At 34.1% G+C, this 14,305-nt stretch overlaps 1 protein-coding gene across 2 annotated transcripts in view; it reads left to right on the plus strand.

Moving 5' to 3' along the window:
* The window catches only part of ANAPC10 (anaphase promoting complex subunit 10), a 107,235-nt gene that overhangs the window by 54,727 nt on the left and 38,203 nt on the right, over positions 1 to 14,305 (plus strand). For both annotated transcript variants that reach the window (XM_004757993.3, XM_004757994.3), the window contains exon 4: positions 4,936 to 5,056. In XM_004757993.3, coding sequence (XP_004758050.1) covers positions 4,936 to 5,056 — 121 coding nt within the window. The remainder of the gene's footprint in view (positions 1 to 4,935; positions 5,057 to 14,305) is intronic.

The following is a 14,305-nucleotide window of genomic DNA, read 5'->3' on the forward strand; positions in this document are numbered from 1 at the left end:
GCATGAATAACATTTTTTTAGTGAAAAATAACTATCTCTTAGAAAACAATAGCGAGAATAATGTTATCCATTTATTTTTTTTGGTCTGAATGTCTTTTGTGTCTGGCTTAAGAGAGAAGAGCTGGAGTCTCATATGTGCTTTTTCGTTAAATCTCTTACAATATCCCATTTCAGATAGCATTTGAAATACTCTACTATGTACTCATAGGAGAATAATTCTAAAAATGGCAAGTAACATCTTGGGATTATTAGAAAAACAGTTGAGACCTTGTTGATCCCTGAAAAGGTCTTCCAAGTCCTCCACAGGTCCCCAGACTACACTTCAAGATCACTTACCTTGGGCAAGATTAACCTGAGGTATGCTAGGGCTTGACCCTTCTGGGGTTTCAAACGAATATGCTAGATATTTGAAGAGGTATTCATACTCTCCACTTTGGTTTTTGGGAACTCCAGTGATTCCCTACCCTTTGTGACCTCTGGGAATTGTTAGCTGTTTTCCTGTAATGTTTCTTTCCCAGCAATGCTGTTCTTTGCTTGTCTTTGTAGAGTTTCACCCTATGCATGTGCAGAATACTCCATGCAGACTTATGGAGTTTTTCTGTAGGATAGCTCCTTCCTCAACTTAATGAGACTGAAAGATTCTATTAGACTGTGCCCTCCCTGCATTGCAGTCTAGAAATTGCCTTCAGTCAGAAAGCACAGTTGTACATAGTGCTCACCTCATTCATATCCATTCTCTCGGGATTCTTAATGCTGCCTATTGTTTAGTGTCTGGAGATAGTCCTTTCATTTGTGGTTGCATTTAGTTGTTTATGTTGGGGGTAGGGCTAAGTCCTGTAACAGTTATTTCTTCATGTGGAGACATCCCTGACCGCTTGGGTTTTGTTTTTAATCATATCTGTTGAATCATATCTGAATCATATCTCAATCACACTGAGGTCTTATGTTCCTATTAAAACATGATATTTGTTGTCTTAACCTTCAGTAAAAGCTTTCCTTTTAGTATTCTGTTTATATTGGTAAAAAAATAACTTTTACACAAAGGGGACATTTTCCACTATGGTATGAGGAACACAGGGGAATGTAGTCACTTATTATATATGTAAACCATTTGTTTGCCTTTTGTATTAGGCAAGTATGTGGGTGCTTTATGTCTCAGTTTCTTAGTTTTAATGTATCTAGAATGTTAACTGGGAATGATAAACAGAATATTATAACTATTTTGGTTTTTAGTTTTAAGTCTTGTCCCTCAGGAGTTAGTAACTACTCTTATATACAGTAGTCATACAGACATAGATTCAAATTCTGAGTCTGTGCTTTACTAGATGTGTCAGTGAGACTGTTTGCTTACCCTGAATCTGAGCCTCTATTTCCTTATCTGTAATGTGGGCATGATAATGCTGTATTAAATAGAAATAAGAACGTTTAGTAACACAGCTGCTGCTGCTGCTGGGGTTTTTGTTTTGTTTTGTTTTGTTTTTGTTTTTGTTTTTGGTAATAGAGCTTCTAATAACAGTGCTTTAAACAAGTGGAAATTTATTTTCTCTTTCTCTTCAATAAGAAGAACCTGGCAGTTTAGAAGTGGTATGACAGCCCATAGTGTATGTATTGTGGACCCAGATTACTTCTCTTTCCATCCTACCATTCTTAGCTTAAGAGTTCTATCCTCAAGTTCACCTCATAAGTGATTGCTGGAATGTTACTCATCATGTCCATGTGCCAGGCAGCAGGAAGAAGTAGGTGGGGAAGGAAAAAGGGGACATTTCTTCCTTTAAAGAAACCTTATAAAATATAGTCATTTGATTCAAATCTTACTGGCCATAACTTAGTCATATGGTTGTATCTAGCTTTAAAGGAAGCTGGGGAATATAGTCTTTTAGCAGGAGGCTATGAAGAAGGAAGGGAAAAGGGGCTGTTAGGTTGGCATCCAGGAGCATCTGTCACTAATGTCGTCTCTTTCAATTTTATGGGTTCCCAATGAATTGAGAAATTATCTAGGAGTTAGTGGGTGGAGTCCAAGATATTCTTTTAGAACTGACAAAGCTGATTCTTGAGAAAGGGGATTATATTTGCAGTTAAGTGTGTTTCCTAATATTAAACCCTAGCATTAAACAGACTTGTCCATCCAGTCATGAAAGTGCTGGCCAGGTAGAGCCTGCCTCTATTAACTTTGTGGCATGAAGAAACAAAGTCGTGTGTTCTGCCAGCAGCTGTTTCTCAGCAGAAAGGGAGGGGTGGGTGAGGACTAGAGAGGCTGAGAGTGTTACATATGGCATCAGAAATGGGGAAGTGTTACCCTCTCTGTTCTCCCTTCCTACAGTACTTTATCCTAAGCGTTTAGCGTGGTGCTTGGCATTGAGGAAGCATACAGTATGATGCTTATTATTATAATGATGATTTGAGCAATTCGAGTAGCCACCACGATGTCTCAGGAACCTGTGCATTTAATCTTCCCACATGTGTTGCTATTTGACACGTAGCTTGGTTTCTATGACTATTATTTTTTTTATTTCACCGTGAGATAAAATTGGTAAACAATTTTAAAATTGATAAACAATTTAGAATAACAGTGTTTAAACTTTCATTGAGGTTATAGTTCCCTTTACAAATGTAAAGCAAATTATACATTACGCTTTCCGGGAATACATGGGTTTTAAGAACTTATGGCAGCTGAAATTCAGATACTGCCATATTACTGTAAACTGGTATCAGTGACTGTTGAATAAGTACAATTAATTAATAGGAATGCGAGAGTGGTTAAGATCATGTGAGGCAGATGGACAGTCAACATGTTTCAACTTCAACTGTGCCTATCTCCTAGCTTTTACCTTAAGCCAGTTAGTATTAACCTGGGTGTTACTGTTTTTCTTGTTTAAATCAATAAAATGAAGTTGATAATAGCGTCTATATCCAAGGTAGAGGAGTAAATAGAAGCCTTACTTCTGGGCCAGAGTATCCACTTGCTCTTTTCTTTTGTTGCTGTTGTTTTTATAGTCATTATTGTTGTTGCCTTCTTGGCCTTTCTCACCTCACCCTGATTGTCTTGCAGGTTCCAGTGATTTAAGTGCTCTTGAATTTCATAACTTGGAGATAAAATTATTCTGAGCAAACAGCTTGGCCCTTTAGATCTGTTTTTGTTAAAAAAGGAAAAGCAAAAGTCCTCAAGGGTAATCTTCATGATCTTTGATCTTTCCACAATAAGAAAAACCTTTCACAGTCTGCTTCTGGCTCATCAGGGAAAAAGATCTTTTGGATGCCCTTCAAAATTTTCCCTTCTTTCTTTGCTTCCTCTCATGTCTCCTTCCTGGCCCGCAAGAAAGAAAATATGTCAATTTGATATTGCTGGCCCCTTCTGAAAACCTAGTAATGGTATTTATCCTGTCAGCAGTTCCTGGGTATTTAGTGTTTTATATCTTGATCTTGATTCTTATTATTTGAGGAAAAGTCCTTAACTTTCCCCATTCCTTTCTGATGAATAGCTTGGGTTATAGAAGTTTGGTCCCCTCACTAAGAGCCACAGATCCCCTGCTGTTTTTATAGGTTGACTTTTGACACAGACTACTTCTGTTCAAGGAGCTCATTGTTATTAAGTTAGTGCCATTTTATACCAGAACTTAACTTTTAAAGCACATTGAAATAGACTTCTTATTGGTTTTTTGGTTGATGTTTAAAATTGGTGTTTTTTTTTTTTCCTAATGGCCCAAATAACACATGCTCAGTGTAAAAAAAATTATTCAGAAAATATATAAATCATAAAGAAGAAAAAAGAGCTCTCCCATAGTTCTACTCCACCAAACTAGTCACTTTTAATTTTTTATATGATTCTATCTACATCTATCTATATTGTATTTATATAAATACATATATAAAACATATATACCTATACATATATAGAGATTTATATGCTATTCAAGTTTTTTTTTGTTTTCTCCAGAATGTAGTCCTTCTATGTATACTGTTTTGTAATCTCCTTTTTTCCCTAACCTATATAATGTGTTAGATTGTTTTAAATAGTTGTATAGGATTTCATAGAATGAATATAATTTACTTAGCTAATTCCCTATTGAGGTGTGGATACTTAGGTTGCTTATAATTTTTTAGTAATTTAACCCCAGGATGGTAAACATTCTTCTGCATCCATTTTTGAGTAGTTGTGTTATTTTGGTTTTCTGATGTATTCATAGAGTTTAATTCATGTATCAAAGGTTGTATACCTACTAACTGATTATGAAAGTGCCTTTTTCTAATCAAATTTGGGTATTATCAGTCATTTTAATATTTTTCAGTGTGATAACAAAACTAATGTCTGAATGATTAATTCCTATTTCTTTGATTATTAGAGATTAAATAATTTTCATGTTTTTTGGCCACTTGGATTTTTTTCTGAGATTAATTTTGTGTTATATAGTCTTGCTTATGTTCCAAAGGTATGTATATTTTGAAAACAGTAGAACTTTATTTCTTGAGATATTTTAAAATTATACTATTATATATTCTATAATATATATTTACATATTATAAAATTATATTATAAGTGATATTGTTTTTGCTGGACTTAATTTCTTACTTAGCTAGTTATTTTCAAGTATTGACATAGGAAAGAAATTAGTAAAGAAAACCAAGCTTGTTAGAATAATTTGTCTAAAATACAAATGAAGAGAATTGAAATTCTTAATGCTTATTTGCACTTTAAGATACCTAGTTTGGTTTAAATGTTTTTAATTTGCTCACATCTGGTTCTTAACCATGTTCTAGATAAGAGATGCCTATATAAATGTGTATCGTATTTTTACTTCTTCATTTTCATCATTGTTAAAATGAAAGGAATTGGGAACTGTTAATTGAAGTACTCATTTTAGCAAACTATGATCAGAAGATTCTTGGATATAATCTTTCCACATGATAAGGAGCATGTTTTTATTTTATTGCTTTTAGAAGAAAAACAACGGTGAAGACATTATGTATTTATGCAGACTACAAATCTGATGAAAGCTATACTCCAAGCAAGATCTCAGTCAGAGTAGGAAATAATTTTCACAATCTTCAAGAAATTCGGGTATGTTTTTCACATTTTAAAAGATATGTTCTCCTGTGACTCTTGCTCACAGGAGAACTATTAGAAAATAGTTACATTTGACATTAGATTAGACCGATTTAAATGTTAATACAAAAAAAATAAATGTTAATACATAAAAGGAATATTGTTAATATTTAAGAAAGCATTTTTAATTTTTTATATTTAAAAATTTTTTTGATTCATTTGTCATCTTCGTTTTTTCCTAGTGTTTTATTACAGAAATTTTCAGATGTATAGAAAAGCTGAATTGTATAGTAAACCGCAGTATACTCACCTCCTAGAATCTATAATTATCAGTGTTTTGCTATATTTGTTTTATTATTAACTGTCCATCAATTCATCTAATTTTTATATGCATTTCAAAATAACTTGCAGATATTTGTACTTATCACCCCAAATACCTCAGTGTAATATATGATAACCAGAGTTTTGCTTCAGGTTCATTTTTTTACAATTTATATGCAGTTTCCGCATATCTTAAATATATTTATTTGTGAGTTTTCACAAATGTAAAAACATACCTGTAACCCTGACTCCTATTAACATATAGAACATTTTCACTACCCCATTAAATTTCCTCATATCTCTTCCCAACCAATCTCCTTCTCTATCCTACTCTCAGAGGTAAGTGTTGTTCTAATTTTTTTGTTTGCTCATTCATTCATTTATTATATAGATCATTTTACTTTGTTCTAGCATGTCATATAAATGGAATCACAGATGGTATAACTTATTGTGAAGCTTTTTTCACTCAGCCTAATTTTTTGACAGTCCATCCATGTTGTTGTGTGTATAGCAGTACTTCATTTTTCTATATTCCTGAGTTATACTCAGGAATTGTTTGAATATACCCCAATTTATTTATCTGCTTTATAACTTTTCGAAGCTATCAGGATAATGCTTTTGTGACCTGACTGTTACTAGTGCTAAAATACTTACGTTTCAGAGATACTTTCAGTGAGTTTGAACTTTGTACTTGAAAAGTTCTGGCCCTTTGCATCTTTTCTTGTCAGAAAGTCATTGAGTTCAAACAATCATTAAAATCTTTTGAATTAGGTGATTCTGAGAGATCTGGGAAGCACCTGTGGTTTTTGAAAAGACTTTCAGCCAATTTGTGGCCTGGACTCTTATTTGAGTTCGTGTTTATAAGACCCTGTATCTACATTTATATTTCTTCCCTGAGTTAGTAATAAGCTTAATAAGAATCACATATACTTTCATTACTTACTCATTAAATGCAGTGTTGTTTCTTTGTGAAATTTGTTTATGTGTTTACAAATAAGGACATTGTCTCCCACAGATTTTTTTTTTTTTTCATCCTTTGAGGTAAGTTTGCAACTTTTTTGAGATGACCACCTGGTCTTATTCCAGTTATCTTCCTTACTTTTAAGGAATGTGAAATAAGTCAAGCAGAAAACAGAATTATCATATGGTTTCACTCACACATTAAATATAAGGAATAGCACAGAGAACCATAGGGGAAGGGATGGAAAACTGAAGGGGGAGAAAATCAGAGAGGGAGATGACCCATGAGAGACTATGGACTTTGGGAAACAAACTGAGGGTTTCAGGGGTGGGGGGTGATGGGGTTGGCCAGGTGATGGGTATTGAGGAGCACACATGTTGTGATGAGCACTGGGTATTATATGAAACTAATGAATCATTGAACAGTACATCTAAAACTACTATAGAGTGGCTAACTGAACATATAAAAAAAAGGAATGATCCTATAAATTTTCTTGACTATGAATTTGTCTTTAAAAAATCACTCTAAGTAAGATATTCTTTTTTCGTTTAAAAATATTTATTTTGTGTGACCATACTGGTTAATATGTACTTTCCATGCTTGAATAAATTCATAAATAGATCAGTTCTTCATTTTTCTTTGTCAGTTTCTTCATTTTACCCAGGGCTTTTTTCATTCAGAATATTTTAGATTCTTTTTATTACCATAATTACATTGGGCTTTTTGCTAGCCCTTTTAGTCATACGATACATTTAATCTGTTTTACTGTTTTAAGGACTTGAGATATACTTTGTTAAATATTTTGTATTTATCACATGATTGGGCTAATCATATTGAGCAACCTTTTGGGAACAGAGCTGGCTTTTTTTGGTGTAAAATTAAAGGTTTATCGTATAATCCCTCTGGCAGGTTGAATTACGTGACATATATTTGAAATGTCCACTAGATGTCACTGTTGTCCTTTAATTGCTAGTCTCCTAATCTAGATGTTAATAAGACCTTAAGTAGTCTTCTTTGTAACTCGATTTTCTCAGAGTATATATATTCAAATATTCTTTGATGCATTTTGGGAAATGTACATCTTCATACATGACTTCCAGGTTTAAGTGTTAAATATATATTTTGTATTCTTTTGTAAACTGGACAAACTTGAAATATTTGGATCATCGCAGAATATTTTTAATCTAGCTTTTGCTTCTTTTATATCATTTAAGTACTGAAACATTAGTCACATAGAATAAGGGCTCTTTTAGGTAGTCTCTTAATTTTATTCCAAGTGTGTTTATATTTCTGTGTAGTGACCACATAGCCTCATGAGACCAGTAATACTAAATATTACCAGGTGATAATGTAAGTTGTTTTCCTGAAAAACTTAATGAACATACTGCTTTTCTGCCACAGTTCTCACTAAGGAACCATAATTTTTGGATTTTGCTTTAAAATATTAGTGCCGCCTTTGCAGCTCATGATATAAAGTATACTTTATCTTTTAATTATACATCTTTATATGTGATTTATTCTGTTTACCTTTTTTCTAAGTTAAATATTCTGGTATTATTTTGTTTTTTAAGGGAAGATAAGCAGATCATGATTGTATTTTCTTACATCTATAAGATGTAAATTGTTATTTTTAAAAAATCTTCTAACTCCGATACTAAGACAAATGATTAAAGTAGTGTTAACTTTTATGAGGCTTTTAGAGCCATCATTTCATTAGTTATAGGACTGATTTAACTGAGTGGAAAATCCAACTAAATCTTTTTATATTTTTCCATGGAGGGTTGCCCACGGGAAGGTGTAGTATGTATTGAAGTGTTTAATGGGTTTTCCTTTTTTACTAGAAATTATGGATTTGTTTACTTGAAACACTCTAAAAACCTATTTTCTGTCATTTTATTATTTATTTGAGTTGGTAACTTTACAAATATTTAGTTCAGGGCAAGAAAAGCTAATGGCTACCCTATCTATCAAAAAATTATTCTTTTTCTATCATGTTTTCCTTCATTTCAGTTATAAAGCACACTATTCTATCTTGATCTTTGTTACCTCTGTTGAAAAATCTCTGAGAAGAGATTAAGCCTTCCCTTTACTCTTCGAGGATGCATATTTCAACCTCTATACCTGAGGAGGGACTTACAATGGAAATAAAGTTTAGGCTTTCTACTTAATGGTTATAAGATACTCAAACTAGGTTTGTTTGGATAGAATGCTTTTGATGCCAAAACTGTTGAATAACTTCCTTGATAACATGATGAATTAATTTATGCCACTAATTCTACTTTTTCGCTTTTAAAATTGTCCACTCTACAGTAATTGGGAACCAACAACCTAAGAACGTTTCATGAGGTGTTTGTGACTTACTGCTTCCACACAAACTACTTTTTTTTTTTTTTAAACACAAACTACTTCTATGTAGAAGTGAGGACTTAGCATTTCAGAGTCTTTATGGCACTATCTTCTCAAAACACATCATCTCAGTTGTGTAATTTTGTGCAAGAAGTCATGTTCATCATATTATTGAAATTACTCCACAGAAATTTTCAAATAAAGATAAATGCTTTTAAAATTTTTATTTAGCTATCTACCTATTTATTTATTTATATTTATTTTTTTTAAGTAGATTCCATTCCCAGTGTGGGGCTTGAACTCATGACCCAGGAGATTGAGATTCCTGAGCTTTATGGACTGAGTCAGTCGGCGCCCTGTTTTTGAATATTTTTAAACTATTTGCCTTTTAGCATTATGTTTTGGTTTAGTGCTGTTTTTTTTCCCTCTGCCCTCAGAAGGAAAAATACGTGCAAAGATAATATTTTGTCATTTAGAGTGAGAGATGAAAGAATAGTCTATCTTAGATGTAACCATTTTATTTTTAAAGATTTTTATTTATTTATTTGACAGAGATCACAAGTAGAGAGAGAGGCAGGCAGAGTGAGAGAGGGGAAGCAGGCTCCCTGCTAAGCAGGAAGCTGGATGCGGGGCTCGATTCCAGGACCCTAAGATCATGACCCGAGCCAAAGGCAAAGGCTTAACTCACTGAGCCACCCAGGCGCCCACATGCAACCATTTTAATATTGTAGAAAACATCTCCAGCTAAGATTCAAGAAAACAGTCCTTTTCAGTTTGCCTACTATTTACCTTTTAAAAAATGATTATAGAAATTTTTGTATTTAAATATGAAACTAAAATGAGTTAGATATAAAATGACAGCTCTCAAAATTATTTCTATACAGTTCTGTAAAAAACAACTTGTTAACTGAAAGTTAAAGAGGTATTTTCAGCATAGGGTGAAAATTGTCCTTTGATTCATTGTTAGCATTCTGCTTCTAAAATTTGTGGCTGCAAAAGGATAGAATATTAATGGAGCTCAAGATTATGCACTTAAGTGAATTTTAAGTTTTGTTTTTGTCTTCAGATAATAAAGCTGTTACCAAAGTTGGTTTTTTTTTTTTTTTAATTTTTTTTAAGAGGATGCTTGAAACAAGTCTTCAGTGTTAAGAGAGCAGAAATATTTTTCTTTTCTTCCGTGTGGGCAAGACTTTTGGCTCTCTTCCTTGTGTCTTGAATCAGTAGCATGGCTATGGGAGTCCATATGTGGTACTTTGACAAAAGTGGTTAAAAAGTCAGCTCTTCTGTTAGCATAAAATTTGCTATTATAATTTGATTTCTGTTAATGTGTTTGGTAGAGTAAGAAGATGCAGACAAAAGTCTCTGACTCTATCCATCGATCTTAAAATCTACTTATATTTACTTTCTGATGAGGTTCTGTTTTAGACAACTTGATATAAAGTAGAATGATTTAGGTGGTACCTATAAACATAAATTGATTTGATAAGACAGTGTTTAATTTATTGAGCCTTTGAAAAAAATAGTTTTTGCTGAATTTAGCTAGTTTAAAAGAAAATGTTTTCAAAAATTAGCTTTTATAACTGACCCTGGGACATCTTCGACATGAATGTGGAATACTTTGTTGGGATACAGATAATTTTTAGGCCAGAAATGTTATCTTCTCTTTTCCCTCTCAAAAAGTAACATATGCAATTTTTATAAAGTTATTCATGATTATATACATTACTTATTTCCAAAATGGAGTTAAGATGACTATGCATTTGGGGTTATTTACTTTTGAATCTAAAATGTTACACAGTGGAATATTATATATATTTTTAAAGATCTTATTTATTTATTTTGGGGGGGGGACATAGAAGGAGAGAGAGAATCTCAAGCTGACTCCACAGCAAGTGTGGGGACCCATGCGGGGCTTGATCTCCTGACTGAGATCATGACCAGAACCAAAACCAAGAGTGGGATGCTTAACTCACTGAGTCACCCAGGCAACCCTATATATATTTTTAAGAGATTAATACTCTTGTAACTTTTGGTTTTTTGTTTGACCACAAACTTAGACTGCAGGGGCATTCCCATTACAAAACAGACTTGTGCTTTATTCATTAGATATTTATTTATGGCCTTTTAAGTGCCAGGCACTGTATTAGATACTGGGGATACAGTTAAAGAGAGTCACTGTTTCTGCCCTTAAGCCCTTATTAGTTTGGTGGAAACAATAGGCAAATAAATAATTACAATATAGTCTAGTAAATAAACACACAGGACCATGTGAATGCATTGGAATATTAGGAGCGATGTTTTTAAATTTTTTTCTAAAAGAGGTGATGGTTCACCTGAATCTTAAGGATAAATATAAAGCCTTCTCAGTTGGGGAATCAAGTGGAGGCATTTTACAGGGGGCACAGCATATATAAAAGTAGAGAAACAGGAGCACATGGCCTAATGGCAGAACTGCAAGTAATTTGGTATTTCTGATAACGAGGTAGGTATGGGGGAGTGGCAAGAAAGACTGAAGTGTTTATCCATTCTACACATTTATTGTTATGATCATGGTAATATGGCATCTCTACATAAGGACTTTACATTCATTCAGGGAACAAATGTGTAATTGTTACATGAAAATACATAGACCAAAATCAGATTGTGCTTACTCTAAGACTTCTAGGGATTTTAGACTTTAAATGAGGAGACACTGATAAAATTTAATCTTGGGAATGTTGGGGCTGGACAATGTGAAGACTGAATAGGTAGTATCCAGGTGAAAATTATGAGGATTTAACCAAAAGGCCATGGGAATTGTATTCAGACGAAAGGGGATATATTTAAAGTAGAATCAACAGAATTTGTGACTGATTATTACCTAGGGTATAGTGGAAGTACGGGGTTGGGGTTCAAGTAGTTAGAAGAGGGCATCTAGAATTCTTCTCATGTTTGGCACCTGGTTGAATGCTGTGTTAATCAGAAATGGAGTACAGAGGTAAGGAACACTGGGGATGGAGAGAAAGGTTAAGCTAATGAGATTAGTTTTTGTCACTGATTTCTGGTAGATGGAGGGCTTTTCAGGGGGTAGTCAGGTAATTGGATCTGAACTGGGGGGAAAAAATCTAGGTTAGAGGTGCAGATTTGAGAATTATTAGTGTGTAAGTAGAAGCTTAGGTGTGAGTTCTGATTCATTCAGGGAACATGTATAGTAGAAAAGAAGACTGCTGGGGCTCAAACTGTGGAAATGCCAGTGTTCAAGGGTTGGGAAGAAAAAGATGATTTAATGAGACTCCTCTCAAGCTGCCAGTGATGAGAAGAAAATTGATAGTTGTCACAGAAGCTAGGAATGGTCAGGAATATCCAGTCAGATAGGGACTGAAAGCTTCCTGCCTAAGCTTGTGTTACATGTTTTAATAGGCAATTTAATGCAATTCTGTACTAAGGCGTCTTCTGCAAGTAGTTTAATCACTCTTTGGAGCTATAGTTTCTGCATTTATAGATTGGAGACTAATGAAATTATTTAATAGCAGGAATTCAGCTTTTCCTACCCTAGTATTTGGGCCCAGTAAGAAGATTCTGAAGGGAATTCTTGTTTTGTTTCATAACGCTTTGAACGGGAAGGTTTTATACTGTGGATGCATACTTCAGCTTTGAAGTTGATGAGGTTTCTTTGAAGAGCATTGTGCTCTAGAGTCGCTTTTCTCAAGTGCTCTTTCGCAGTGGTTATGGAAGAACTGCACTGTTTCTTGTAGGCAGAGTGACAGCGGTAACAGCCAAGGGCAAAGAAAACAAAAAACAAAATTAAAAACCTTTATTTAATTGCATGGCAAGATACAATACAATAAAAATTTGTGCTTATGAAAATGAAAATGCTGTGGTTTCAGAGATGCAGATTATCAATCCCTTTTATGTAAGGAAAGCCCACTGAGTGAGTGTGACCAGCTCAACAGGGGAGGGAGGGAAGGTTGCCTGGCTAAGGACTTAGCACAGTGTCAAAAACAGTAGGCCTTTAATAAAAGTTGTCAAATAAGTAAGTATACTAGCAGTCGGTCCCTATGCTTGCCACTGATCCATGCTTGTGTAGTCTGCTTCAAAAAAGATTATTTGGGCAAGTCTGATTCCTTCTCTCAAAAATAAAAATTTATTTATTTTTGTTATTTTTTAAATTTATTTTTTATTTTTATTTATTTGTATTTATTCCTTCTCTCAAAAAACATAAAATTTACCATCTTCACATTTTTAAGTGTATAGTTCAATAGTATTAAGTGTATTCACATTGTTGCACAACAGATATCCAAATTTTTTTTCATCTTGCAAAACTGAAAATCTATATCCATTAAACACCTCCTCCTCATTTTCCCTCACCTTAGCCCTTGATAACCACCATTCTGCTGTCTGATCCTATGCATTTGACCACTTTAGATACCTCATGTAAGTGGGCTCTTAGTATTTGTCTTACTGTGGCTGGCTTATTTCACTTAGCACAATGGTATCAAGATTCATCCAGGTTGTAGTAGGATATGTTCCCTTTTTAAGGATAAATAATCCACATTATGTGTATCCATCCATCTGCTGATGGACCTTCCACAAGAGGTGTGAATAATGCTGCTGTGAACATGAGTGTGCAAACATAAATGTTTCTTTGAGATCCTGCTTTCAGTTCTTTTGGGTATATACCCAGAAGTGGGCTTGCAGGATGAGATGATAGTTCTATTTGTAATTTTTTGTCCCTCTCAGAAATTGGCAAGTTAGCAGCAAGACTTGATACAGAGTTAGTAATATGGAGAGGGTGGGAAGGTGGAGGACCATGCACATTCTAAATTTTTAAAGTTAGAAGGGTAAAGACTATGAGATATGTGAGGAAGTAGGATGATGTAGGATGAATAGAGTGGATGCCCGGACACAGTCAGATTGACCAGCAGAGAAAAAAATAAGAGTTGAACGAATAACTGGTGCTGCCAGTGTTCATTTGCTGACCACTGTGGTACCTGGTTATTTACTTTCTCTGGGGTATATAAACTTTTTAGTAAGCCCCCTTTCCCTGGAGAAACTTTTGAACACAAATTCCTTTATTCTTGGCCATTAAAAATGGCCCTGATTAGAATAGAAGGAGCTGCAGTAAATTTTGCTGAAATCTGCCTGCTGAAAAATTTTATTTTAATTTTAAAGTGTATTTTAATTGAGGTCAGCCCACTCAGGACCTTCATTTTTTCCCTCAGCATCTTATTTTATGCATGGGGAATGAAGAATTAATCTCTAAAAATTAGAGGCCAGTAGCAGATTTTTGATGAGATCAGTGCTACGTTTGAAAGAGAAGAATCTGTACATGAATTTTGATTTAGATTGGATTGACCATCACAGAACTGGTTTTTGAGTCCTCTTGTTCACTGTTACTTGTATTTGTCACCTCTACTGTTGATTCAGCACTCTCAACACGCATGTCACTGTGCTAAGCAGTCACCACTCACTATTTCATTCTGTCTCCAAAGCTCAAGTGGTGATCAGATATTGTTGTTATCCCTATTCAGAAAAAGTTGAGACTTAGGTTACATGGACCTTTTGCTATGTGGCTCACTCTAAATGTGAGAATGTTAGAGCTGAAAGAAACTTTAGAGGTAAACTATTTCATCAAAAAATTAGATGCTAAGCAGTCA

Source organism: Mustela putorius, unplaced genomic scaffold (genome assembly GCF_011764305.1).
Source record: "Mustela putorius furo isolate JIRA1106 unplaced genomic scaffold, ASM1176430v1.1 tig00000242_pilon_pilon_pilon, whole genome shotgun sequence".
Classification (NCBI taxonomy): domain Eukaryota; kingdom Metazoa; phylum Chordata; class Mammalia; order Carnivora; family Mustelidae; genus Mustela; species Mustela putorius.